Source organism: Polyodon spathula, chromosome 42, assembly GCF_017654505.1.
Source record: "Polyodon spathula isolate WHYD16114869_AA chromosome 42, ASM1765450v1, whole genome shotgun sequence".
Classification (NCBI taxonomy): domain Eukaryota; kingdom Metazoa; phylum Chordata; class Actinopteri; order Acipenseriformes; family Polyodontidae; genus Polyodon; species Polyodon spathula.
Genome location: NC_054575.1, coordinates 3462360 through 3486742, shown reverse-complemented (window position 1 = coordinate 3486742; position 24383 = coordinate 3462360). Strand labels below are relative to the sequence as shown.

General features: G+C 50.3%; 3 protein-coding genes across 3 annotated transcripts in view; 2 read left to right on the top strand and 1 right to left on the bottom strand.

Annotated features, from left to right (window-relative positions):
- The window catches only part of LOC121305226 (claudin-4-like), a 2429-nt gene extending 1138 nt beyond the window's left edge, over positions 1 to 1291 (top strand). The window contains exon 2 of the mRNA XM_041236771.1: positions 226 to 1291. Within this exon, the coding sequence (XP_041092705.1) occupies positions 227 to 859 (633 nt within the window). The 5' untranslated portion in view covers position 226 and the 3' untranslated portion in view covers positions 860 to 1291. The remainder of the gene's footprint in view (positions 1 to 225) is intronic.
- Positions 1023 to 15709, bottom strand: atxn2l (ataxin 2-like). Its single transcript, XM_041236762.1, has 24 exons — positions 15499 to 15709; positions 13536 to 13575; positions 13038 to 13094; positions 12242 to 12313; positions 11591 to 11765; positions 11256 to 11377; positions 10811 to 10902; positions 10417 to 10626; positions 9699 to 10122; positions 9628 to 9652; positions 7597 to 7680; positions 7034 to 7171; positions 6723 to 6809; positions 6311 to 6372; positions 5544 to 5788; positions 5105 to 5174; positions 4752 to 4901; positions 4544 to 4607; positions 4243 to 4430; positions 3912 to 4029; positions 3672 to 3787; positions 3367 to 3561; positions 3044 to 3224; positions 1023 to 2860 (listed from the first exon to the last, which is right to left on the bottom strand). The coding sequence occupies exons 1-24, from the start codon at positions 15615 to 15617 to the stop codon at positions 2805 to 2807; spliced, it is 3090 nt and encodes a 1029-aa protein (XP_041092696.1). The 5' UTR covers positions 15618 to 15709; the 3' UTR covers positions 1023 to 2804.
- A 619-nt stretch (positions 15710 to 16328) lies between these two features.
- LOC121305219 (SH2B adapter protein 2-like) lies at positions 16329 to 22639 on the top strand. Its single transcript, XM_041236761.1, has 9 exons — positions 16329 to 16792; positions 18110 to 19478; positions 20067 to 20167; positions 20469 to 20582; positions 20983 to 21205; positions 21285 to 21490; positions 21585 to 21756; positions 22119 to 22213; positions 22575 to 22639. Exons 2-8 carry the CDS (start codon positions 18221 to 18223, stop codon positions 22205 to 22207), a joined length of 2163 nt encoding a protein of 720 aa, XP_041092695.1. The 5' UTR covers positions 16329 to 16792; positions 18110 to 18220; the 3' UTR covers positions 22208 to 22213; positions 22575 to 22639.
- Positions 22640 to 24383: the final 1744 nt, after the last annotated feature.

The window sequence follows — 24383 nt, the reverse complement described above, 5'->3', positions numbered from 1 at the left end:
TGAGGGAAAACAACCCCCCCCCCCCCCCCCCAAAAAAAAAAAACCAAAAAGTATCTTGCAACCGACAGGGCTGCGAGTTAGGAAGCCTGTTAAGAGCATGGAACTTGCTCATAGCAATGTCGGAATCACACACAGAATGAATGAATGAATGAATAACGCACCGCTTCTCTGAATCAATGCACCCTAACTTGATGATAATGTCGTCCCCCTCCCCCCCCCTCTCAGTATGGGATACGCTGGCGTGCAGATCGTGGCCGTGGCGCTCACAGTGATTGGGCTCGTAGGCTCCATCGTGTGCTGCGCTTTGCCCAAGTGGAGGGAGAGCTCCTTCACCGGCAGCAACATCGTCACTGCGCAGGTGCAGCAGGAGGGCCTGTGGATGAGCTGCGTGGTGCAGAGCACCGGCCAGATGCAATGCAAGAAGTACGACTCCATGCTCATTCTGGCCACCGACCTGCAGGCAGCCCGGGCCATGGTGGTGATCAGCTGCATGCTGTCGGTATTGGGGATGCTGGTCGCTTTCGCCAGCTCCGATTTCACAACCTGCATGCAGAACGAGTCGGCCAAGGGGAAGATCATCCTGGCGGCCGGCGTCATAATCATCGTGTCCGGCTTGCTGATCCTCATCCCGGTCAGCTGGTCGGCCAACACGGCCATCCGCGCCTTCTACAACCCGCTGGTGGCCCAGAAGATGGAGCTGGGAGCGAGCATCTTCATCGGCTGGGGGGCGGCGCTGCTCCTCATCGTCGGAGGCGGGCTGCTGTGCTGCTTCCGCTCGAAAGGAGGCGATGGAAATTATTCGGCTCAGTATTACTCCAAAAATCAGCCCGCCTCCGCGCCCAACAAGAATTACGTTTAATAGTGAAATCATTGATTACTTCCTACGTGCATTTAAATTCATTTAATACATTAAATTAGCCTCTTTTTTAATTAACATAAAGTAACGGATGGATTCAGGATGCTTTGTAACGACGTTGTGGAATATATAATGTTCTTTTCTGTTATGCATTTTTTTCTTTGTGTTTGTGTTTCTTTGTGTTTCTTGCAGTGCCATCTAGTGGCGATGTGCGGTATTACACACAGATAACTATTATTCCAGGATCTCAGTATAACTAGCAGAATTAGATTATTATTATTTTTATTATTTTTGTAATTTTGTTATTATTATTGTAACAGTCCAGTAAAAACATTTCTGTTTTATCATTGGTTACGTATTGATGGTGTATTTACTAGTAAACTTCAGTATATTCTTTTGTGTTTTTAAATAAAACAAACAAATGAGAAATTAAAAGTCTTTCTTGAAATTTCTTTCCACACAACGTCCAGTGTAGCGCTCTGCGTTCTCAGAAAGAACGCATCATCGCAAACACGTAAATCAAATCGACACACCGCTGACACCTGGCGGACACAACTGGTACTGCAGCCCCCTCACCTGGAACTGGGAAACCATTGGAAATCAGAATTTCAGCAGATCGCTCCAGAAACTATAACGTATTGTACACGGTAAACAGTAGAGTATTGGGGACAGATGGATATATAGATTTGTATATCTCTCTCTATAATCAATAGAGAATATATATTCATTGGTTATGCATGGAGATTAAAGTCTTCTATCAGGTCACCCATCACACACTTTTCTATAAATCTGGAATACTGCGTATCAAATTGTAATGAAACTTGCAAGTTATTTATTTATTGATTGGTCGTGGCTGAAATTAAAACCGAGATGATTTGTGTGAACTCTGTAGTTTGAGAAATAACTGCCGAAACTTTAGAGAGAATTTTTTTTTTTTTCCCCCATCCGTCACACCTTTCCCTGGCCATTCTTCACCACACGAACGAGGCTTTGAATCGTTCTGGGGTCCCGAGTGGCTGACCTCGTGGAGAGTCATAGAGCGCGATGTCACGTCCTGGCCTGGTAACGGCACCGGCCACGTGGAGAGTCATACGGCGCGGGTTCACGTCCTGGCTGTGCAAAATCACCGCTGGGGACTGGAAGGAGATTTGCATTGCCTCCAGCGCTACCGGGGGTTAGGGAGTCAAAACCAGCAAGGACTGTTTCTCATCATGCGACAGCTGACCCGTCCGGCCAGGAGCCCAGTGAGATCACAGCGGACAGCTCCAGGGCTTGTCCTCCAGGGGGCGGTAGATCACGCACTCTGCAGTTCCTGGGTGTTGAAGAGGAGGCTGGCTCGTGGGATCAGAGGACCCTCGCTGAACCTTCAGTTCTCCTGAGCAGCTACGCAAGGGAATCGCTGTTCCTAACAGCGGAGGAAAAGGATCTCCGTGGCAACAGAGTGGCTCGGTAACCCTCGGCAACCCATTCCAGCCCACACCCCCCCAAAGAAAAGGCAAAACACAGCAAGTTCAGTTTGAGTTTTTTAGTAAGTTTTTAAAACTTATTTTATATTTTTTAAATTTTTTTTTGTCCTTTTTTGTAATTTTTTGTATCTCTTATTTTTAATAAACAAAAAGTCCTCTCCCCCCCAGTTTGTGTATTTGCTTCAGTCTGTCGGCCGAGGTGCAGTGTTCACACAGGAGCAGAAGGAGGAGAGGAAGGGAAAGAAGGGGTGATCAGAGCAGGACAGGAAAGGGGAGGGGAGGGGGGAGTTTGAACTTTATAAATAACATTGAAGAAGTCGTCATCGTCATCTCAAACTGCTTTGAAGTTTCACAGCTCAGTCTGTCTCCCTGCCTCTCTCTGGAGACTGGCCTGTCCTAAAGTGGGTCTCTGGGCAGGCTGTGGAGGAGCGAAGGGGGGGGTGCACCTCCATCACTCCACCCGCCCCTCACTTCTTAACTCTTCAGTTCCCAGGGGGGTGGAAAGACAGCTGCTGCGTGGGGTGCGGCTGCACTGGAACTGAGGGAGGGGAGAAGCAATGCAAAACAAGCAAAAATCATCAGGCATTGAAAATCAAATCACGTTTGAATCTGAAACCGTCCAGTAAGAAGGTGACAGATGACACTCAGCATTATAAAATATTTGTGCCCAATGTGTTGGGACTCTGCTCAGCTCTGTACTGTATGGAGAAGGTTCTCATACCTTGGTGCATGTAGGTGTAGTGCGTGCCACTCTGTTGCCCCCCCTGCCCGGGGTGGTTGGGGTGGTTTGGGGGGCCCCCGTGCCCTTGCTGAGGGGGAGCGTGGAGCAGCATGACCTGGGGAGGCCCGTGGGAGCCGTTGGGGTGAGGGTGACCCTGGGAGAGAGCGCCCTGAACATGAGCCTGGAACACAACAAGGAGAACAGAGAGAGAGAGAGAGAGAATAAAACTTAAGACGACAAGCGTTTGGACTCTAGTGCCTTCATCAGTGCACCCAGGCTGGGGTAGTTACCTGCGCTACATGCCTCAGTGGAGGAGTAGTTACCTGCGCTAGTTGCCCCAGTCCAGGGTAGCCGTGCTGCAGCTGTGTGTGGATGGCGTAGACCTGCTGCTGGCTGTAGCCGCTCTGGGGCGACTGAGAGTTGGGTCCGGGGGTGATGGAGGGAGGTGTGGGGGTCAAGGCCCCTGTGTGATACAGACCCTGCTGGGGGGGCTGCCCTGAACCCAGACCGGGCTGGTGCTGCAAAGACAGGAGAGGAAGTATTAGAGACACAAATAGATTTAGACACACAGGCTGCAGCTCTAAGGACTGGTCAATGCTGCACAGGGCCCCCCTCGTCTCTCTCTCACCTGCACTGGGCTGGGCGCTGGGTGCTGGCCCCCTTGCTGGTTCCCAGTGGGGGTGCTGGCTGGCTGGGGCTGGTGTGGGTGCAGGGGGTTGCTGTGGTGAGGGTAAGGCTGTGGGGCTGTGGAAGAGGAGACAACACAGCAACAATGAACAGAGTTTCAGGTCATGGAGAGAAAAAGCTTAGGTTTCCAATAAAAGGCAGTGCTGGGGAAAGCCGAGCGCTCCACTCGCTGCTCCCTTACCGTACATGGCCTGGTCTGCAGAGGGGTACTGCGGGGTGCTGGAGGACACGAGGGTTTGGGGGTGCCCACCTGACGTCAGCATGCGGGGGTTCCCTCCCTGGAGCATGGGGTACATCGGCTGAAACAGGGAGGGGAGCAGAGAGTCAAAGAACAGCTGAGCCAGGCTTTAAATACAGGACAATCTTAATCACTGACCATCTTACTTCTTATAAGCTTTACTAACATGATCACTGACCATCTTTAAAATCCATTACCTCTTAGCTTTATTAACAGGATCACTGACCCCTCCCTTTAAAGGAGCGCTGACCATCTTTAAAATCCATTCTCTCACCTGAGACTGGTAGTGCTGGATGGCCTGCATCACTGCCTGCTGCCCAGCATACTGCTGGTTGTACTGGATGTAGGAGGAGGGGTAGGGAGAGGTCGCCACTAGGGGGGGCCCTGCTGCCGTGGTTGCCTGCATCATTGGCGGGGCAGAGGCTGTGTGGTGCTGATCAGAGCGCTGAGGACCCATGGAGCCTGCAGGGGGCAGGAGAGAGGCATTAACAGCGCAGTGCATTACATAGGAACCGAGACAATATTACATTGCCACAAGAGACATTAAGAGCTGGTTCACTACAGCAATACTTTACCTTTGGCTCGTTGGTATTTCCCTGGACTCATTGCAGACATGGTGTACTGGTACATCTGGGGACCCTGTGACACATGAGGGGGGCAGGATTAGAAGGGAACCCTGCTCAAACTCCTGGCTCCTGATCATGTCAGTATTAATACTAGACTTCATTGAGGGGAGTTCTGAAGCCCAGGGCTGGTGTGTGAGTTTCTAACCCTGCTTCTTACCTGTACTGCAGGTCCCATGTGAATCTGGTAGACATTGGAGATGTAAGGGGGGTTGAAGATGCCTCCCTGGTTTTGGGGCGGCAGGACAGTGATAGAGGGGCTGGGCAGAGTTTGGGGTCGAGGGGGAGTTGGAGTGCTTGTCTGCTTCGACTGGAATCAGAAAACCAAAAAAAAAGTTAATTATTAAGATACTTAAATGTAAATCAACAATAAAAAGCCTTCAGCTTGTACAGCGGGCACTGAAGCCAAGCAAACTCTGCTTCAGTGCACCGTTTAAGGGGTTTATTGCTCTTCCTAACAGAACAAAATGTACCGCTGCCAGGTATCTAGCAAGACTGCAGTAAAGGACTGACCACAGGGAGGATGGTTTTGTTGGGGTTGAACTCCTTGGCATTTGGGTTCAGTGTGGACTTCTTCACTTGGCTGAAAACAGGAGAGAGAGAGATATTAGCAGGTGAACGGTTTCTCCACTGCAAAGCGCACGCGTGACTAACTACAGCCAAAACTTTTGCACCCCACCACCCCAAATAGAATGAGCTCATTTTTGCTTCATGAAGTCAAATGAAACCTGCTTAATAATGTTATGTTAACATATTTACATACCACTGCTGTCTAGATTTCCATATCCTCAACAAATTGAAAAAAAAATGACATTTTGAAATCTAAACATGAAATACTTAAAATTGAGGGGAGTTCTGAACCCCCAGCAGCAGCAGGGCTAGTGCGGGAGTTTCAAGCCCCGCTATACTTTACCCCCCCCCCCCCCCCACCCCCCACTCCCCCCCCCCTCACTCTGGCAGGCCTTCTGGTCTCTCTTCACCCTCGCTTGGGGTCCTGGCTGCTGCAGGTGTCCCTGGAGATTGCCTGTCTGGAGAGGAGTCTGTCTGTGGTTCTGATTGCTGCTGTTTATCAGCTGTCTGGACCGGTACCGACTCCACAGAACCACAGCTTTCCCTCTGCTGCTTTGGGTCAGCGGAACCACTGCCAATGTCCTTCGAGCCGGGCTCAGGATCCACAGTGCCACCGCTGGACTGCAGCTGGAATTACAGCAGTTCAGAGTGTCTATCTATATGCAAACTTAAAGCATTCAGTTGCAAATCCGTGTTTGCATTCTTACATAGAACAGAATTCATAAGATCCAAAGCATAAATTAATTCTGATACGGACACAAGGTACAGCCTCTTTCTTAAATAAGGGTTCTGATACAAATCACTGGGCGCATTTACTGCAATACAGTACAAATTATCCAATTCAAAATAAAAAAAAAAAACTCAAAAAGATAAACAAATAATTTATCATGGCATTAAAACATTTATTAAAACAGCAGCAGACTTTAGTGGCACAACTTGCTAACCCAACACGTCAACACACAATCATCAAGCAGCCTGGAGTACCACTGCTCCAGACGGAAATCTTGCCTCTACAAAGTGACGGCAAAAAGACGACACATGTCCTATGGCAGTCGGCAGTTTCTCTGGGGGCGTGCCATTTGGGTGCACGTCCGATATCTACAGGCTGGACGACACAGCTTGCCTCAAAGACAGTTACTTCAGTCTTACCCGGAATTCTTTGCCGAATTTCCTGAGCTCTTCCAGCTGGTTCCGTTGGTGCTCCGTCGGGACTGGAGACAGAAAATATAAATAAACGAATAAATACAATAAATCTCTTTTCTACACAGCATTACTGGCCAGGGATGACATTATGGTTCGATCCATTCCCTGATTTTCCTAGAAGTTTAATAAGACACACTGGGGGCTGATCAAGCTGGTAGTGAAACCTGGACTGGATCACGCTGCTGTGCAATAGGAGTCTGGTTCTGAGGTATTGCCAGGACCTGAACGGTTCTGCTCCAGACACTAACATGACGTCTCTCCTGCTAGAACTGATCGCTAATACAGGCGCTTGCACAGGGATGCAGGAATGTGGTATAGCACTGTGCTCAATAGCAGCTGGTGCACTGGTCCCACTCACCTTTCACGCAGGGCTTTGCAGGGTCAACAGCATTTCCAGGGCTGTCCGGAGCTCGGTCACTGCCTCCAGAATTGATAATTTCGTTCACTGCAGAGACACAGACACGGCTTTGAGACACACAGGTGACACTGCCTTTAGCACACAGTTCACTGATCGGACTCCTGCTGAACTTCAGTTTAAATAGCTTTTCATTTTGACTAGAAATATCACTTGTAATTTTCACTGGAAGTCGAGTTTAGGAATGCTGTGTAGGAGTTACTTTGCTTTTAAAAAAAAATAAAAAATGATCGACTATATATGTTTTGTTTTACCATCAACATTGAAGGTGGGGGCGGGGCCAGAGGGCTTGCTGGTCGCCGTGGAGACGGGAGTGTTGTCGAGGTAGGGAGGGGTCAAAGGTGAATCCTGGGAGGAGCCCGACTTTGGGGTATAGGAAGCACGAGCCACACCTGAGGGTGGGGAAGGGGGGGCAGGGAGAGAGAGAGAGATTTGAAACCCTATCCTCACAGCTTCTCACTCAAGCTGAAAGTACAATGCAAGGTTGGTGTCATTTTAAATATAAAATCAATTCCTAGTCCCTTTTAAATCAATCCCAACACATCACTGATATCAACTGCAAATCGGCAGCACTTGGTTAAAATGAGCTTCAACACTGGGAACAAATTACTTCCATTGAAGTCGCTGTGTTCAGCGTCAAACACCATGATGATGATGATAATAATATCTCTAAAACACATTCCAAAGTACAGAAGATGGAAATGTTGCCCACAAGAAACAAGCAAAAATGAAATATTTCCAATGGATGCCGTTCGCCCCCAATGGCGCTGCCAGAGTGGGGCTATCCCCAGGACCCCCCCATGCCCAGTCTCTGTACCTGTGCTGGCTCCGGTCGGGCTGGGGGCGGGCTTGACAGTTCTACCGGCAAGTCTCTGGCTCTTGGGAGACATTCGAGAGGCACCTGTGAAGGGAACCCAAACACTGCTGAGGAAAATTACAAACACACACCCCCCTCCACCCCAAACACTGCCGAGGAAAATTACAAACACACCCCCCTCCACCCCAAACACTGCCGAGGAATATTACAAACACACCCCCCTCCACCCCAAACACTGCCGAGGAATATTACAAACACACCCCCCTCCACCCCAAACACTGCCGAGGAAAATTACAAACACACCCCCCTCCACCCCAAACACTGCCGAGGAAAATTACAAACACACCCCCCTCCACCCCAAACACTGCCGAGGAAAATTACAAACACACACACCCCCCTCCACCCCAAACACTGCCGAGGAATATTACAAACACACACACCCCCCCTCCACCCCAAACACTGCCGAGGAATATTACAAACACACACACCCCCCTCCACCCCAAACACTGCCGAGGAAAATTACAAACACACCCACCCCCCTCCACCCCAAACACTGCCGAGGAAAATTACAAACACACACACCCCCCTCCACCCCAAACACTGCCGAGGAATATTACAAACACACACACACCCCCCTCCACCCCAAACACTGCCGAGGAATATTACAAACACACCCCCCTCCACCCCAAACACTGCCGAGGAAAATTACAAACACACCCCCCCCCTCCACCCCAAACACTGCCGAGGAAAATTACACACACCCCCCCCTCCACCCCAAACACTGCCGAGGAAAATTACAAACACACCCCCCTCCACCCCAAACACTGCCGAGGAAAATTAAACACTGCCGAGGAATATTACAAACACACACACCCCCCTCCACCCCAAACACTGCCGAGGAAAATTACAAACACACACACCCCCCTCCACCCCAAACACTGCCGAGGAAAATTACAAACACACACACCCCCCTCCACCCCAAACACTGCCGAGGAAAATTACACACACACACACACACCCTCCGAGGAATATTACAAACACACCCCCCTCCACCCCAAACACTGCCGAGGAAAATTACAAACACACCCCCCTCCACCCCAAACACTGCCGAGGAAAATTACAAACACACACACCCCCCCTCCACCCCAAACACTGCCGAGGAATATTACAAACACACCCACCCCCCTCCACCCCAAACACTGCCGAGGAAAATTACAAACACACACACCCCCCTCCACCCCAAACACTGCCGAGGAAAATTACAAACACACCCCCCCCCTCCACCCCAAACACTGCCGAGGAATATTACAAACACACACACCCCCCCCTCCACCCCAAACACTGCCGAGGAAAATTACAAACACACACACCCCCCTCCACCCCAAACACTGCCGAGGAATATTACAAACACACCCCCCCCCTCCACCCCAAACACTGCCGAGGAATATTACAAACACACCCCCCTCCACCCCAAACACTGCCGAGGAATATTACAAACACACCCCCCTCCACCCCAAACACTGCCGAGGAAAATTACAAACACACCCCCCTCCACCCCAAACACTGCCGAGGAAAATTACAAACACACACACCCCCCTCCACCCCAAACACTGCCGAGGAATATTACAAACACACCCACCCCCCTCCACCCCAAACACTGCCGAGGAAAATTACAAACACACCCCCCTCCACCCCAAACACTGCCGAGGAATATTACAAACACACCCCCCTCCACCCCAAACACTGCCGAGGAATATTACAAACACACCCCCCCCCTCCACCCCAAACACTGCCGAGGAATATTACAAACACACCCACCCCCCTCCACCCCAAACACTGCCGAGGAATATTACAAACACACACACACCCCCCTCCACCCCAAACACTGCCGAGGAATATTACAAACACACCCCCCTCCACCCCAAACACTGCCGAGGAATATTACAAACACACACACACCCCCCTCCACCCCAAACACTGCCGAGGAATATTACAAACACACACTGGCGACGGCTGCATCTGCCTCCTCACCTCCATTCAGTACTCTCTGCTGCTCCTGCCCTCCCGGGCTGCCTGCTGTGCTCCCAGTGGAGGGCTGGTTACTCTGTGGCTGTCCCGTGGACTGGGGAGCCACGGTCTCTGTGCTGGGGGCACCGGAGAGTGGGGGCAGGTCCAAGGGGCTGCCAGCCACCGAGAGAGACGTAGCACCAGCTCCACTTTCCACTGCAGAGCCACGCAGGCTGGGGCTGGTGGCTGGGTCCGTGGCCCCGCGTGGCTCGCCGTGGTGGGATTGGAAGCTGGAGGCGTGGTGGTGGTGGTGGTGGTGGTGGGGGGTGGCCAGTGTAGGAGCCACGTGTGGACTGGTTGGTGTCAGTCAGGGAGGAGGGGTGAGCTGAGCCTGACCGGGGCGGCAGGGCAGTCCTGCTGCTCAGAGACCCCCTCGGGGACGGGGAGCCTCCCCTCACACCCCCCCGGACCCCTCCACTCTCCCGGGCACGCTGAGGCAGCGGGATGTATTTACCCTCCCTGGAAAAAAAAAATGTAAAAAAAACACAAGTTAGAATTCAGCTGTAGAATATATTGATATTCTGCAGATGACAGAGAGACTGTACATATATACACACACACAGTCGTTTTGTGTTTAACTTACTCTACAAGTGTGTAAACACAAGTGAAGAAACAGCTGCTCGGGTTTTTGTGTGGATTGCTGTTCTCCACAGAGTCAAGAAAAGCAGCGATCACAAACCCAGGTTTCACTGAATGGTAAATCGGTCCTTCCTTTGGAAAGAATTTGAATTGATCTCTTAGAGACATAACTACCTGCTAAAGCTGGGGCTGTCCCTGTCTCTGGGACAGTCTCTGTCCCGCACCACAGAGCTGTACTTGTCCTCCTCCGAGCGGCCCTCGTCGTTCTCTACGGAAACCCTCTGTCTGTACTGAGGGCTGGACTCGATCTCACTGGCCAGCTTCGCCGCGCGGGCCTCCCTCTGTCTGAACTGCTCGGAGGTGCCTTTCTCCAGCGGAACACTGCTGAGAAACGGAGGGGATCAGAGAGAGAGAGAGAGAGAGAGGTCCTGTCTTTACTGCTCAGAGGTGTTCTCCATAGGAAGACTGAGGGGAACACCAGGGGGGGGAATCAGAGCTAGCTCTGCTTGAGCACAGTGTGTTTAACCTTCCCTGCCCCCTCATGTCTGAAGACCCTGCTGTTACTCACGTGTAGAGAGACAGACTGGAGTCGTAGGTGGACTTGATGCCATAGTTCTCCTCATTGTAGCGGAACATTTCGTTAGGATCCCAGCCATTCGCCTAGCAGGGAAACAAGGGGAGAGGAATAAGCAGCAGGGCAAGGGGGGGAATACCAAGCTGTAAAGGGTGTAGTGAATGACAGATGGGAATAAGACTCCTGTTCCACAGCAGTGTGATCCAGTCCTGTTTAATAAGCTTGTTAGCTAGACACACTGGGGGCTGATCAAGCTGGTAGTAAAACCTGGAATGGGCAACACCGCTGTGCAACAGGAATCTTATTTCCATCCCTGCAATAATTATAATAATAATAATAGTTATCACAGGGATGGGAATAGGACTCTCAACATCGCACAGCAGTCTGATCATGGGCTACAGTGCTGTGCAATGGAAGTCTTGTCTCCAGCATTGTTTACCGCGTCACTCTCCAGGTCATAGCTTTCCCCATTGCTGCCTCCTCCCTCCCAGCGCTGCAGCACCTTCTCCTTGTGATCCCCGTTCACTTTGGAGCCGCTGATAGCAGAGTCTGTGAACTTGTCTGGAGGCAAGAGACAGGAAAACAAAACAAAATCAGAACGGCATCTTTCAATGGACAATCAGCGCTTGAAACTCCCCTCAATGGAGTCTAGTATTATTAATATTGCAATGATCAGGAGCCAGGAGTTTGAGCAGGGTTACAAACCCACACTAGCCCTGCTGCTGCCATCAGAACCATCTGAGTAAATACACCACTGAAGTGATCTCTCTGTACCTTTGGCTGCGTAGTTCAGGTCCACGTTTTTGAAGTGCATGGTGACCAGGTCCGTGGGTTTGAAGATCATGGTGTCCACGATGTCCTCTCTCTTGGGGGGCACCCCCAACCCCACCCCCCCTGGAGAGACCTGCTCAGAGGGCTTCTTGTGAACTGCGTCCACTGCCAGCTCACACTGAGTAGAGAGAGAGGAGAGACATTTGTTTAATTTCCTGAAATGTTCGAACTTTGGGCGATTGGACCCGTTTTAAACTTAAACAGATTAGGAATGTAGAGCTCTGGCCACAAGCTGAGCCCTCCCCTATAGAATGGCCTAATTAGCTTAATAATGTTACATCAACATATGGAATCACATACCAGCTCTTAGTAAACTGACCAATTAAAAAAGGTGACATTTGGAAATCTAACATGAAAACCTCACTGCAATATTATAATAGCTTCCGGTAGAGTATTTTTTTTTGCAATTTACAATTCTAAGAGCGGCAGCAAATAAAAAATATAACTAACCGTTTCTTACCCGAAATGTATAAACAATCAGTACCTAAAATCACTGCCGGCCGGATCTGGGTACAAGGCTGTGCGACACCATGTATGAGACACACACATTACTGTGAACTTCACTAACATGCAAGGCGAAGGCAGGTCTCTTACCTTGGAGCTGAGAGTTTTGAATATTCCCTCGTAAACACTGCCATTCTTCACACTAACATCACACGTGGAGCCCTGTGAGGAGACAGAGAGGGGGGGAGGGAGAGATGAAGGAGACTCGTGAGGGAGAGGATGCAGACGAGACATTTATCTTCGAGGGCGATGCAATTTTAACAGCATCAGTGGTGATTAATCACGATGCCTCCCTGCCTTTCTCTCTCTGAATTACCTCCGACAGCCTCAGAGAAGCGTTCCCACAGTAAAAAACGACAGCAACAGCACATTTCAAAACGTGCCACACAGCCTCGCTGTTTATATTGCACAGTGACACAGGTTCGCAAGTGCTTTCCTCCTAGGGAATGCAGACCTTAAAAACTATAAAATCAGACCCTTTCTAAGGACGTGTCCACACGCTAACTTCAAAACGGTCTTAAAAGGTGCTCAGTCCAGTTTGGTTCCACACTACAGAGTGTTTAACGCTGGGGTCCAGACCATTTCCGGGGGGGCAGCGTCGAGTCACCGGCACGGTGGAGGAGTCGAGAACTGCAAGCAAGACGGCTGCACCACCGCGCAGGTTTGAGAAACGCTGGATCGGATGTTGAAATCAAGGCACAAGGACATTAATGAAATCAGTCAAGAAGAAACACCAAGAAACAAAGCCACCACACCTTCTGCTATAACGAGTGCCTCACATTCAAAAAAAAAACTGCTTCAGAATGAAAGCTGAACCGTGATCAGACAACGTGCTCCACATTATCAGCGTTAGTATTATTAATTGCATAGCAAGCCAGTCACTCACCACGACAGCAGTAAGAAAGTGCAGCATTCTGGAGTTGTTGTAAACTCCCTCAAAGACCTGGCAACACAAAAACACACAAACCTCATTTAAAAAAATAAAAAATACAGGCATCAAAATATGAACTCTTGAAAACCGCCCATGAAATCATGCTGACTCAAACTAGGGGAACATTTCTGGGAAACCTAGCACGGAAATACCACGAAAAACTAGGAATTAAACACGGGAACTTATTCCCCACTGAGCGCCATAGCAGCCTGTCTTTCAGAGGAGGGCGGTTATTTTAGCTATCTGATTTGTACTTCCAAAGCTAAATGAATTAGGCTAGTGAATTGGGTGAAGCCTTTGCTTGTTTACAACAGTGCAGGTTAGAGTTTGGGGGGGGTAAGGTTAAGAGTTGGACTTTGCTGTAAATCAAGCACTGCAGCTAATCACAAGCTCATCCACAAATATTAAACAGCATTCGCACTGAATCTTCAGCCACTACACTACAATACTCACTGGAGAGGACTGTGGGGGGCCCTTCACAGAGTTTCTGCCCCTAGGAAGAAAAAAATAATAATTAAATCAATACATGTTACTGCATTCCCAGTACACAGTATGCAATTAATATCGTAACATCCACTCAAGCGTGCGTGCATCTCCGTCTCTCTCCGCCTCTCCCTCTCCCGATGAAGGCGTCAGTCCTAGTGCTTTTGTGATAGACTTTCACAAAATTTCTTCAGCAAGTGTCACGGTTTGAAAGTTCAAACTGAACGTTTGGAGAACTCGCAGTCCCCCCCCATCAGCGCTGTATATAAAACAGGTGAAGGGACTCTCTCACCTTGTTCTGAACTGGTTACACTCACACTAGCCCTGCTGCACCCAGCCCTGGGGACTCAATGAAGTCAGGTATTATTAATATTGCAATGATCAGGAGCCAGGAGTTTGAGCAGGGTTAGAAACTCACACTAGCCCTGCTGCTGCACCCAGTCCTGGGGTTCAGAGCTCCCCTCAATGAAGTCTAGTATTATTAATATTGCAATGATCAGGAGCCAGGAGTTTGAGCAGGGTTAGAAACTCACACTTTCTAACGCGGGCACGTTTAATATGCAGGTGTGAGGAGCCCTTAGGCTTGTTCTCTATTGAGAAACCGTTTCCGTGTCCTGTGACTTTCGGTGTTAAACAAATAAATAAGACAGAGAAAGTTTGAGCATCTAATCCGAGTCCGAGAAGCTGGTGCACCCAGTCCTGTTTCAGTGCCCTCAATGAAATCAGAAGTGATTAAATTGAAACGGAGCTAACGTTTGACAGGGTTAGATCACAACAGTACGAGAAGCAGGGGTTCAGAACTCCCCTCAATGACTAGTGAATATTGCAATGATCAGGAGGCAGGAGTTTGAGCAGGGTTAGAAACTCACACTAGCCCTGCTGCTGCTGCTCCCAGTCCTGGGGTTCAGAGCTTTTTTTTTTTTTTTTTTTTTGATCAGGAGCCAGGAGTTTGAGCAGGGTTAGAAACTCACACTAGCCCTGCTGCTGCACCCAGTCCTGGGGTTCTGCACCCAGTCCATTCAGAGCTCCCCTCACTGAAGTCTATTATTTATTAATATTGCAATGATCAGGAGCCAGGAGTTTGAGCAGGGTTATAACCCACACTTTCTAACGCGGGCACGTTTAATATGCATATATAGCCCTTAGACTTGTTCTCTATTGAGAAACCGTTTCCGTGTCCTGTGACTTTCGGTGTTAAACAAATAAATAAGACAGAGAAAGTCAGCATCTAATCCGAGTCCGAGAAGCTGGTATACAATGTGTTTCGTGCGCTTTGAAATCAGAAGTGATTAAATGAAACGGAGCTAACGCTTACAGATCGATACAACAGTACGAGAAGCAGGGCGAACGTGTCAAAGACTGATTATCAAGAACAACAAGTTTATGTTGCTGCTGGCTTTTTTTTTTTTTTTTTTTTTTATTTGGTTCGTAAATAAAAGAAATCCAAAGAAAGAAAGAAAAACATAGATATTTAAGCCTGTATCTGTGCCACAGCTTTATAAAAAAAACGTGTTAAAAAGCGAAAAGAAGAACGAAAGAAAGAAAGAAAGAAAGAAAATGCCGCGCTTATTTACACAACTCCGGCAGAGCGAGATTAAGAGGCCGAAACAGGTTTTTAAAAAAAAAAAAAAAAAAAAAAAACGCCCCGCTGGGCTTCTGAATGGAGGAAAAAACTGTCATTTAACTTAAACCCGCTCTCTCATTGGCTGACTCGCTTTTCAATCACACCGCTAAATCTAAAACCAAACCGCGTCACTCTCACAGACCGGCCCACCCCGGGCACGCATTGGCTCAGGCGACAATCCGTCACAAAACCCGCTCTTTTCATTGGTTAGCTGCACATTCCCAGAGCACGCCCTCCCTCCTGCCCATCGGCACGTAGGCCGCGGGGAGCCGTCGACTTTCCCGTCAGCTTCTGCCGGCTTCGACTCACCTTCCAGCGGCCGGCCGGCTGCTGCTGCTCCCGCTGCTAGCGGAGGGTGTCGACCCCGCCGTGGCGGCGGTCCCGTTAGCGGCTTTGCGGCCGCCAACGCTCGGCTGCTGCTTCAACATCGGAACGCGATTCCTTTTAAAGATTAAACTTTAACTTTAGAATTATATATTTAAAACAAATAAATAAATAAAAAAATAACAAAAAAAAAAAAAACAAAAGGTCGGAGGGCAGGCGAGCCTTTTATTATTATTTTTTATTTCGGCTCCGCGAGAGCACTGTTCGCGACGGGGAGTTCCCCTCAGCCTCGGAGAGCCTGACTAAAACAGAAAAGCTTTTTTTTTTTTTTTTTTTTTTACATATATATATATATATTTTTTTTATTTTTTTTTTTTTTTTTTTTTTTTTTTTTTATTTTTTTTTTTTTTTTTTGTGGAGGCCTGACTTGGCGGCGGCGCGCAGTCTCTGACACACGCTAAGGCTGGAGAGCGCTCTAGAGCGTCAATTGCGGACCCCACCGCGCGTGCAGTGTCGCGCGCAGTAACGCACATGCGCTTGGGCGTGCGTCGAACAAGCGCGCACCTTTTTCCCCTTTGTCAAAGAACACCGCGGACATTACGGGGCGACAAAATGCCCCGCTATTAGTATAATTATTATAATCTATATAATAATTATAACTGTTATCCCACAAAAGGTGGGGCGGACACTGTTTTCTTGACGTTTCGACGCAAAGTGCTGTACGTTACATAAAAATTTACAAGTGTCTGTAACAACAGGGATATGACAGAAGAAATTACAGCAGCAAACCGCTTGCCCTGGTTTTTTTTGTTTGTTTGTTTGTTTGTTTGTTTGTTTGTTTGTTTGTTTTATTTATTTTTCCCAGTTTAATAAAGTTTTCCCATTCAATCCCAGTTTACCCAACCCCCTTCTCGCGAGAAAGCGACGGGTCCGTCACCGCAGCCACATTATAAAAGAAAACACAGAGAAATCTCGGAACCCTTTCGCCGAACAAACAAACAAACAAACAAACAAACAAACAAAACCCACCACAGCCCGAACAGAGCCGAGCCGAGCCGAGCCGCTCACGCACTGTCCCTGATGATAATAATAACAACACGAATAGCAATGCAGCCCAAGGGCCTGCCCCACAGCAACAGCAGATACTGAGCGCGCTGCTCGACTAATTATTATTATTATTATTATTATTATTATTGCTATTAACAGAAGCAAACGCATTCAAAGCCAGCCCCAGCACACCTGGACGAGGATGATGGGTCGGCGAGCGCTCCTTAGCAAGGTACGTAGAAATGTTACCGCGTCAAATCATTCTGGAGGCGGTGATGGTGTGTGTTTGTATTTGTTTTTTTATTAATAATAATAATAACAATGTCGAAGCATGTGCAATATGCAGTGTAGCAGAGTGCAGAGGCGGCGCGTTAAATAACTGAGCCGATCAGACTGGGCGAGAAGTGATCCTGTCACTGGGATCGCTGGGGAGGTCCGGCTCCAGTCAGACATTGAGGGTCAATGCAGGGTTAAAGCCGAACCCGACTCCCGCACGTCATGCACGTCGTGATAACGTCATTATCGAGATTAACTCGTCACAGATTGGACACGGTGACGTGGGTTCGATGCTTCTACTACTGTTGTCAGTAATATTTATAATAGTAATAGTTGTTATTATTATTATTATTATTATTATTATTATTATTATTATATTATTATTATTGTTATTTCTTAACTGACTTACAGTTAAATATATAAAATCAGAAAATATCCCGCGTTACAGGTAATAGCAGTTGTAGGATAAGAGCAAGTTCAAATGAGAGGGGAAAAGAAAAGTAAATAATTACGTTTGCGAGTGATTTTGACAAAGAGCAGTTAAACTTTTAATTATACGTTTGACGCTACAGTGTGATCCCTTCCTGGAGTCTGTGTTAGTTTACTACATTCTGAAAACAGTTTCGTTTCATTAAAGCTGCAGATACAACCACACACACACAGACACACAGCCTGGCTGTGTAAATGATTGTTCAGTAAAGTCTGTGTGTCATAAAAGGACTTGGAATTGATTTAAAGAGAATTGTAATAGGACGCTGACTAGAATCACTCTAAAACCTTTCCGTCTCTCTCTCTCCCTCCGTCTCTCCCTCTCCCTCTCCCCCTCCCATCTCTCCCTCTGTCTCTCCCTCTCCCTCTCCTCTCCCTCTCTCCCTCTCCCCTCTCTCCCTCTCCCTCTCCCTCTCTCTCCCTCTATCTCTCCCTCTATCTCCCTCTCTCCCGCTATCTCTCCCTCTCCCCCTCTCCCTCTATCTCTCCCTATCCCTCTCCCTCTGTCTCTCTCTCCCTCTCTCTCTCTCTCTCCCTCTCTCTCCCTCTCTCTCTCTCTCTCTCTCTCTCCTCTCCCTCTCCTCTCCCTCTCCTCTCTTTCTCTCTCTCTCTCTCTCTCTCTCCTCCCTCTCTCTCTCTCCCTCTGTCTCTCTCTCCCTCTCCCTCTCTCCCTCTGTCTCTCCCTCTCTCCCTCTGTCTCTCTCCCTCTCCCTCTGTTTCTCTCCCTCTCCCTCTCTCCCTCTATCTCTCCCTCTCCCTCTTCCTCTATCTCTCCCTCTCTCAGACACTCAGACGCCACGGTGGTTCAGCGGCAGCTCATCCTTAAAGACTCCAGAGACGAGACCTCAACGTGAGGACAGACCCTCTCCCCTGTCCCCTCTCCTTGTCAAAGACCATGAATGGAACAGTCTTCCCCAGTCCTCCCAGTGGAGACGATGACCCGGATCCCAGCGGCTGCCACCCTGGCCCCTCCCTGCCCCCCTCCCCCTCGCTGCCCTGTTCCAGCTGGAAGGAGTTCTGTGAGATTCACGCTCACGCAGCTGCGATGGAGTTTGCGCGCCGCTTCAAGCTCTATCTCGAGGACCACCCGCAGTACCTCTCCCTGCCTGGGGGGGCAGGCTCCGCCTTCTCCAGGCGCTTCGCGGACAGGTTCGTGTACCACTTTGAGGGCGAGTTCGAGGGAGGGGCCAACTGCCTGGATTCTGTTTCCGTGGAGACCTGCTGCTCCATAGAGGAAGACTCCTCCTCCCTCACCTCCCCCCAGCAGCCCCCCGAGGGAGGAGGACCCCTGCTGTTCCCGGGCACACCTGAACTAGACGTCCTCCCTCTGGACCCTCCCCGCCTCCCCGCCCAGCCGATCTCCACCAGCTGCCAGTCGCGGAGCTCGGAGGACATTTCATTGTCCTCCCTCACCTCCTTTAACAACACTGCCGCTGTGTCTCTGGCTCCCCCTAGTGGCCCCGGCTCTGCCACTACGCCCTACCGGCCCGGGGCTACCTCTCTAGCCCCCTCTGGTGGCCAACAAGCTTCGCGCGGCGTCAGTCCAAACGCGGTCAGCAGCTCCAATCCCGGGAAAGCCAAGCTGCGGAAACGCTTCTCCCTCCGGAACGTCAGCCGCAGTGTGAGGGGTATCTTGCAGTGGAGGAGCGTTGGCAGCGAGGCCAGCTCTCCTGCCGGACAGGAGGAGAGGGAGGGGCTGGGAGCAGGAGGGCTGAGTGGCAGCTACAGCTACAGCGGGGGGAGCATGGAGGAGGGGCTCCCCCTCTCCGCCCCCTCCTCCCTCCCGCCCTCCTCCTCCAGCTCCTCCTCCTCCTTCTCCTCGGAGCAGCGGGAACGGTGGCAGAGCTCCGGGAATAACAGCTGGAGCTGGGACCGGGACCGGGAGCGTGAGACGTGGACTCACAGGTTTGAGAGGCTCCGGCTCTCCAGGGTGCCCACCCCCTCCCCTTCCCTCGGCGTGCACAGGGAGGGGCTGCTCAGCTACATGGTGGCCGAGGGGCTGCTGCAGACTGGGAGCTCTGGGGGGCAGACTGGGTCCAAGGCTCGCTGGCATAAGTGCCGGCTGATTCTCAGGAGTGATGGCAAGGCAGGGGCTGCATCTCCCACCCCCAGCCCCGAGGGGTGCCTACTGGAGTTCTTTGTCCCTCCAAAGGTAAGAGGATTTGGTGGTGAGGGGAGGAATGGGGAGGGCATTGAGGGGTGGAATGGGCTACCAAGGTAATACAGGACTGTGTACATGCGTTTCACCCTCCCTCTCTCTCTCTCTCTCTCCTCTCTAGACCATCCCTTCTCTCTCCTCTCCTCTCTCTCTATCTCTTCTTCTCCCTGAGAGAGATGGAATGGTGGATGGGGCTTCTCTCTCCTCTTCTCTTCCCCCTCCCTCTCTCCTCTCTCTCTCTCTCTCCTCTCTCTCTCTCTCTCTCTCTCTCTCTCTCTCTCTCTCCCTTCTCTCTCTCTCTCTCTCTCTCTCTCTCTCTCCTCTCTCTCTCTCTCTCTCTCTCTCTCTCTCTCTCCTCTCTCTTCTCTCCCTCTCTCTCTCTCTCTCTCTCTCTCTCTCCTCTCTCTCTCTTCTCTCTCTCCTCTCTCTCTCCTCTCTCTCTCTCTCTCTCTCCCTCCCTCTCTCTCTCTCTCTCTCTCTCTCTCCTCTCTCCCTCTCTCTCTCTCTCTCTCTCTCTCTCTCTCTCCTCTCTCTCTCTCCTCTCTCTCTCTCTCTCTCTCTCTCTCTCCCTCTCTCTCTCTCCCCTCAAAGCCACGTGTCACCATTTTCTGTTCCTCTATCATGGATGCAAGAACGACGACCCCACTGGAAATGCCAGACAAGGAGAACACCTTCGTACTGAAGGTGAGTGAGCACCCATCTATGTGATAGTACAGTCCATAGAGCAGACCTTACGGTCAGTAGGGGGTGGAGCATGAAATAGCACCGGGGTACACCTTTGGGAGATTCACTAAAATTATCGTTTGAAGAAGAACAACCTCTTGGAGCACAGCATTCTTACTGTCTCGTGTTGGTCTCTAAAATAATAAGAAGAAGAACAACAACAGAGCACAGCTTCATACTGTCTGTGTCTCTCTCTCTCTCGTTTGGTTTAATTCACTGATTGTTTTGTTCTTATTTTTTGATCTCTGTTTCGATGCTGTAGATGCAGAGCTCAGTGGCGTATATCTTGGAGATGGCTGATTCCCTGCAGATGAAGTCCTGGCTGGCTGATATTCAACAGTGCATCACTCGCAGGTCAGAGAGGCTCCAGCTTGCTGTCCGTTTATAATACAGTGTCAGGATACCCTGAGGTAAGGTATAAATGTTATTAACCTGTGACCCTGTGGAGAAGAAACTGAGTCAAGCAGACAAGTGTTTGGGCCAATAAACTAGGGTAAGGGTTGACCTGCATTGACCCTGCAAGAAACTAGGGACAAGTGACCCCGACATGTGTAGGGAGTACAGCGGGTCACCTGGGGACTGTCTGGACACCGACTCCGTGGCCTCTCTCGAGCTTCTGTCTCCCACCACCCCTGGGGAGGGGACAAGGGTGACCCGACCCGAACACAGGGGATTGTAGTACCCCAACCACATTTGGGGGTTACCCAAACCCCCCAACCCCCAACCTCTAACCCCAAACTTGAACCCCAGTGCCTAGGGTACGGATCCCCTAACACACAACCTATTCACTTGTACAATACTGTCTCCCCCCCGTTCCTCTCTTTCCTTTCCCCACCATTCTCTCTCTAGTGGGGTATGGGGGTCTTGGTGGCCCCAGCTCTGAGATGCACCCCCCCGAGCTGCCCCCCCGCGCCCCCCTCGACGAATCAGAGAGCCGGCTGCAAGGAGGGGGCGGGGCCAACGCGGTGACACCCTTCCGAGAGAGCCCCGACGGAACAGGTAAGCTGTCAATCACACAGATGCTCTCTCACCCGCCTCCCCTTTCTCCCTCACATCCTTCTTACCCCTCCCCCCCCAGGCCCGTTCCTGTTCTCGGACCCCCCGGAGGTGCTGGATCACCTCCTGTCGGACTGCCCCTGGTTCCACGGCACGCTGTCACGGTTGAAGGCTGCCCAGCTGTGCCTGGCCGGGGGGACGGGCAGCCATGGCGTGTTCCTGGTGCGGCAGAGCGAGACTCGAAGAGGGGAGTACGTGCTGACCTTCAACTTCCAGGGCAAGGCAAAGGTCAGTGCTGATACACTGCAATACACTCCGTATACAAGCTCCCTCCCCCCTTCCCCCCCCCCTCTCTCACACTCCCTCTCTCCCTCTCTCTCAGCACCTGCGTCTCTCTCTCAATGAGGAAGGCCAGTGCCGGGTGCAGCATCTCTGGTTCCAGTCGATCTTCGACATGCTCGAGCATTTCAGAGTCCATCCGATCCCACTGGAGTCGGGCGGGGCCAGCGATGTCACGCTCATCAGCTTCGTGGTCTCAGCCAATCGGCAGCATGGTAAGAGGCAGGCCCCTCCCCTCCCACTGTTCATGGTCTCATATCGCCTCAACTCAACATGGCTGCTTCATAGCTTCAGCTTGGCTTTTGAAGTTATAGTTTGTTCCCCAACTCGGTATGGCTCCTAAAGGCTCCGGTTTCAAATTCATGCCTCATTGCTGCCTTTGCTAAATATGATTTACCTCAACCAACATGGCCGCCGGGTGGCTTCACTGTGCATTGAGTCTATTGATTTTTGCCCTTGTTCTCTGTGGCTCCTTCACTGATGGTTTGCCCTCACCCAGCATGGCCTCTGTATGGCTTCCCCCAGTTCTGGGCTCTGATTGGCTGTTTGTTGTTTTGTCATTGGGTCATCTCCACAGGCCGGGACAGGTCAGGCAGCCGGTCAGCAGTGTGTGATGTCATCACCCCACGCCACCCCGAATCTCCATCAACCCCCATCCATCTCTGACTGTGTGTAAGTGAGACCAGGCTACCATAGAGTGTCTGTGTGAGAGAGAGAGAGACTGGCTACCATAGAGTGTCTGTGTGAGAGAGAGAGAGACTGGCTACCATAGAGTGTGTGTGTGAGAGAGAGAGAGAGAGAGACTGGCTACCATAGAGTGTCTGTGTGAGAGAGAGAGAGACTGGCTACCATAGAGTCTGTGAGAGAGAGAGACTGGCTCGTCTGTTCTAGCGGCCCTCTTGTATCCATGGAAACATGCGTTGAAATGAAAGTTTAAAAATCCCTTGCAAGGGCAGCCCCTCACCTTTGAGACACCATCAGTTAGCTTCTCTTTCCAGTTAAACCTTCTACTCTTCTTCTTGTCGTTTTCCAGACCTGACCAGCCCTGTAGCCTCCCTACCTCCCCCCTCTCCCCCCATCCCCCCTTCTCCACCCCCACGCGACCCCCCTGCCCAGCCAATCCCAGGAGAGGGAGTAGGTGAGCGCGGAGGGAGAGAGGTGGGGAGCCGGAGAGAGATCGGAGAGAGTGGAGAGAGACGTGGGAAGCGGGCCCGATGAGTAGGGAGGCCGGCGAGCGGAGCGAGAGAGAGGGAGAGAGAGGACGATTGGAGGCGAGAGAGAGGGAGAGAGAGAGAGACAGGAGGGAGAAGTGAGGAGAGGGGGAGACGGAGAGAGGGGGGATTGCGCTGGAGGGAGAACGGGCGAGCTGAGAGGGGGAAGGAAGCGGAGCGAGTTGTGAGGAGGGGAGGGAGGTGGGAGAGAGGGAGGGGCGAGGGGGCACGGGGGGCGGGGGGGTGACCCTCCAGGGGACAGCTGGAGCACCCCCCATCTTGAGTAGGGAAGGAGAGAGAGAGGAGTGTAGAAGCGGCAGACCGAGACCGATGCGGATACGATAATCAAACTCTTTCTTCTGAGGAAGCGGGGGAGATGACGAGAGGGAGGATTGATGAGTGAACCAATCTGAGAGTGCTGACCTTATTTTATTTACGGGAAGATTAAGTCAATTGATATCGCTGAATTTGGAGAAGAAATTGAGAAAAAACAGGAAGGAAATCAACGACAGACTTTTCCACTAGAAGTCTTTCTCAGCGTCTTCCATTGAATCGCGTGGAAACATTTGCCTTTTGAATTGAATACGTTTCTTTTAGTATTTCATTTAAAAAAAAATGAAAAGTGTGTTTGTGAGAGGAGACCTGGAGAGGAGAGAGAGGGAGGAGAGAGAGGGAGAGGAGATGGGGAGAAGGAACTTGTCATCTGGAATGAGTAGCCGAACAGACACATGAGCCAGTGTTAACACCAGCCGACACTAGTACTCCCAATCGTTTGCAATTAATTGGTAAGCCTGTTTAACTTGATAGCGCTAGTCATGTTGAAGGAACGGAAATGGAGACAATCAAATTAACTCGATATGAAACAACATTTTGCGCTGTAGGACAGGTGAACCTAGAACTGATACTAATTCCGGGTGCGTCCGAATACAGTATATCGTAATTTGTGAATATATTGGTTAGACTAGGAAACATTTCCATTTGTAACGACTAACAACCTTCTTGCTGACCTTTATTTTATTTAAATTTAATTGTTAAGTATTTGATAGCGCTGAATTTAGAAATACTGAAAAAAACAGAATGAATTCAACGGCAGACATTTCCACTAGAAGTCTTTCTCAGCGTCTCCTGAATCGCGTGAGGTAAAGGGTTTTTGGGCGCCTAGTGTTTGGGAATTGAATACGTTGCTTTATGTATTATTTAGAGAGGTAGAAAAAAGGAGAGATGCAAGACCGAGCTTGTGATGTGAGGCCAAGGACCGCACAAGTGGTGGGAAGGTACTCTGGGCCTGCCGCCTGACTGGTCCAAGACTCTGAGTCTGTAGTCGCGCCCTGAGCAGCTCTGCGTTCTCTGTGTTATGATAACCTCTCTTTGGCAACGCCACCCTGTATTTTTGAGTGCATGCAGAATTAGGCGACTTTTATTTAGAAACAACCGTGGTTTACATTACTGGACGGGCAGGCGACTCATTTGAATTCATCCTTAGTGCGAGGGTGTAGAAAAAAAGAGGTTGCTAGTAAGATAGAAGAAGAGAGTATCTATGAATAAAATGGCCTAGTTAGAATAGTCAAATTGGAGAAATGACAACGATGGAGAGAACGAGAGAAGGAGAGGAGAGACAGAAGAACCACAGG

Excerpts from the sequence above, each read along its gene's own strand:
- atxn2l (XM_041236762.1), bottom strand. The coding sequence starts at position 15,617 with ATGTTGAAGCAGCAGCCGAGCGTTGGCGGCCGCAAAGCCGCTAACGGG. Across the intron at positions 12,314-13,037 it reads ACTTTCTTACTGCTGTCGTG|GGCTCCACGTGTGATGTTAG; the intron begins GTGAGTGACTGG and ends GTCTCCTCACAG. Across the intron at positions 3,562-3,671 it reads CAGCGCCCAGCCCAGTGCAG|CACCAGCCCGGTCTGGGTTC; the intron begins GTGAGAGAGAGA and ends CTGTCTTTGCAG.
- LOC121305219 (XM_041236761.1), top strand. The coding sequence starts at position 18,221 with ATGAATGGAACAGTCTTCCCCAGTCCTCCCAGTGGAGACGATGACCCG. Across the intron at positions 21,206-21,284 it reads AGAGAGCCCCGACGGAACAG|GCCCGTTCCTGTTCTCGGAC; the intron begins GTAAGCTGTCAA and ends CTCCCCCCCCAG. Across the intron at positions 21,757-22,118 it reads CTCAGCCAATCGGCAGCATG|GCCGGGACAGGTCAGGCAGC; the intron begins GTAAGAGGCAGG and ends TCATCTCCACAG.